At 49.4% G+C, this 2,767-nt stretch overlaps 1 protein-coding gene across 1 annotated transcript; it reads right to left on the bottom strand.

Annotated features, from left to right (window-relative positions):
- Positions 1–545: 545 nt before the first annotated feature.
- On the bottom strand, positions 546–2,559 carry LOC108108916. The gene is made up of 2 exons (XM_017217167.1): positions 2,150–2,559; positions 546–2,099 (listed from the first exon to the last, which is right to left on the bottom strand). The coding sequence occupies exons 1-2, from the start codon at positions 2,522–2,524 to the stop codon at positions 624–626; spliced, it is 1,851 nt and encodes a 616-aa protein (XP_017072656.1). The 5' UTR covers positions 2,525–2,559; the 3' UTR covers positions 546–623.
- Between the last annotated feature and the right edge of the window lie 208 nt (positions 2,560–2,767).

Below are 2,767 nucleotides of genomic sequence, written 5' to 3'. Positions count from 1 at the left end.
ATTTCTATTGTGGCTCTTTCGAAAAACGTTTTGTCAGCGATGCGTGTGTTGTATAATGTTTCGCATAGTTTTGCAGCTGAAGTGGTTCGATTTGATCCCAGCCCCGCTCCTGGATCCTGTCAGAGCGTTCGGTTGCAAAGTGGCGACAAAGCAAACAGTTTACATTTTCAAGGGAAGCGGGCACTCCCTCCTCTCTTGCTGGCTCGCTTTTCCAACTGACCGTTTTCGCTTTATAATTTGACAATCAATTGACAGTTCGTTGGGTAAACAGAAAAACAGAAAAACATAAAAACACAAATGCAAACACGCACAAATATGCAACAAAGCCCTTGACAATATAAAAATATAAAATAAAATATCAAATAACTTGGCAAAAACTATTTGAGAGCAAATTGCGTTGGCCAACTAGGATTTCCCCTCGACATTAGTTGAGTGCCGCAAACTGAGTGCTTGTGTGTCCAGCTGGGCTTGCCACCACCACAGCCTTTGAGCTGCCACTCAGGCTAGGAACTATTGACTCGAAACCCATTTTATATGCCATATTATTTGGAAGTTTCAAGAATTTAATAAACATTAACTGTGCCACATTCACGGATTTCATATTAGATAGTGTGCGGAAAACCCTATCTCACTCTCAAACCTATAATATCCAAGATGTCCTCCTTGGTGAGCTTATCATCTTCAGTCTTGGCAGGGGCAGAGGGAACTGGAGCAGGCGGCTTAGCGGGAGCCGGAGTAGGAGCTGGTTTGTTGGGTAAGACCGGAGCCTTGGGCAGTGGCCCTCCTGGTGGAGCAGTCTTGGCCTCATTGGAATGATGTTGTTCCTTGATCGTTATTTGAAATTTTTCCTTGGTCTTCTCACCCATAACCAACAGAACTGGTGGCTTGACCATATCACTGGAATGGCTGCTTGAAGGAGGCTTTACCCAGCAACGGTAGGTGGCCAAGGATACGCCATGGGGCGGTGGCTTCGAAAGCAGATCCTCACTTTCACTTTCACTCTCCTCCTTCTGCTTCACCTTCTCCACCACTGACTGGGGCTTTTGCTTATCCTCCTTTTTGATCCCAAATGGTGTCAGGTAGGTGAATAGGTGCGGGAAGGCATGTTGCTTGTATTCACAGGTGCAGCCGCGCAGGAACTTCTCTTCCTCGTCAACCTCCTCATGCTCTTCCTCCACCTCGGAAAGCTTATGCTTTTCTCTCAGCTTGGCCATTCTTTCAACACTGCTACCCCGGAAGGGTCCTACCCAGCAGAAGTCGGTGTCCTGATCCTCAAGTCCAGTTTTGGATAGATTTTCATTCAGATTCTCCTCCTCACCTGGACCATCATCGAAGGCCGGGCGGCAGGTACAAACTTGGCAGGTGCAAGTGCATTCCGAGTCGCAGGATAGATCGTCCTTGCGACAGGGCGGACAAATCTCAACCAAGGGTGGGAAGGGTACATGATGTTCGGCGAACTCATCGTCTTCTTCGGTGAAAGGCAACCATCTGCAGATGTAAGGTCCCTGACTGCATTCCGCCGTAATATCCGGCGCCTCCCTGGCCTCACCGAATTCCCGGCAACATTGCAGGCGCGGGCAAGTGCACTTGGGCTGGCTGGCGGAGGTAGTGCTACTGCCGCTCACTGGAGTCCGCTTATTGGACATCTGCTCTCCCCTCTTCAGGCTGTAATTGTGCCGCGATGAGACCGAGCTGACAACAGCCGAGGCTTTTTGAGTCGCCACCCGGGTGGAGGTCTTCGAGGGAAAACTACTTGGGTTCATATTCTGCTTGGCATACAGCACCTCCATCTGGCCAGTCATCGAAGAGGCCGCGATGGAGGGCACACGGGATAAGTTAGTCGCGGTCTGACCACATGTGCAGATCAAGTTGTCCGCCCACACGAAACGCGACTTCAGGACATCGTACAGACTTTTGTAGACGCACTCGATCCGCTCCTCGAACAGCAGCTCCTCGGAGTACATGTGTCCGGCGAGAACGGCATGGATCTGGGCCGTGCGTTGAGCGGCATGCAACCACAGACACTCCACATCATGGGCCAACTTATCCTGCAGGCACATATAGCGACGACCCTCGAGTCCCGTTCCGTAGTAGAAGGCCTTTACAGGATTTAATTTGAATATATTTTGGTTTTCGGTAATGTTCCTACCTTGAATGCTCTTTTTACTATAGCGTAGGCCATCTGGGCGTCCATCCGGGACATCTTGGCCTCGTGGGCAAGTCCGTGCAGGAAACTTTCCTTGGCGAATCGCTTTCGGGGCACTCGATCGATCCTTTGAATGACCTCTTCGTAGTGCTGGAGGGACCGCTTGATGACCCCCACACTTCGTTTAACCTCCCAGGGTCGGAGTCCACAGATCCTCATCACCTTCATTACACTGTCGGTGACGTCTTCAATGTCCAATTGGTGGTACTCGTCATGCAGGTTCTTGTTCTGGTCACCACAGTCCCCGCGATCTGGCAGGTGACATGGACATTTCGGGGGCTGCGGCTGTAAGGTTCTTGAGGATTCTATAGAAAACATCCTGTACGAATTTTGGATTTACGAAACTAAGTGTCGATTAGCTGGGATATGATAAGAGATAGTTGCCCCTTTGCCTACTTGGCAAAGAAAATGTTCCTACACCCAAAGAGCCAAGTAATGGCAGAGCTATATGATATTCATAATAATATTAAACCGGAATTCATTCATTAAATTAAGAAAATGCCACCAGTTGCGGTCCATCACGACTGTTTTGCCCCTGTGGACAAAATCCTGAATCACCTG

The sequence above is a fragment of the Drosophila eugracilis genome, unplaced genomic scaffold (genome assembly GCF_018153835.1).
Source record: "Drosophila eugracilis isolate 14026-0451.02 unplaced genomic scaffold, ASM1815383v1 contig_1765, whole genome shotgun sequence".
NCBI classification, from domain to species: Eukaryota; Metazoa; Arthropoda; class Insecta; order Diptera; family Drosophilidae; genus Drosophila; species Drosophila eugracilis.
The sequence above is the reverse complement of the archived record's forward strand: the minus strand, read 5'-3'. Positions and strand labels throughout refer to the sequence as shown.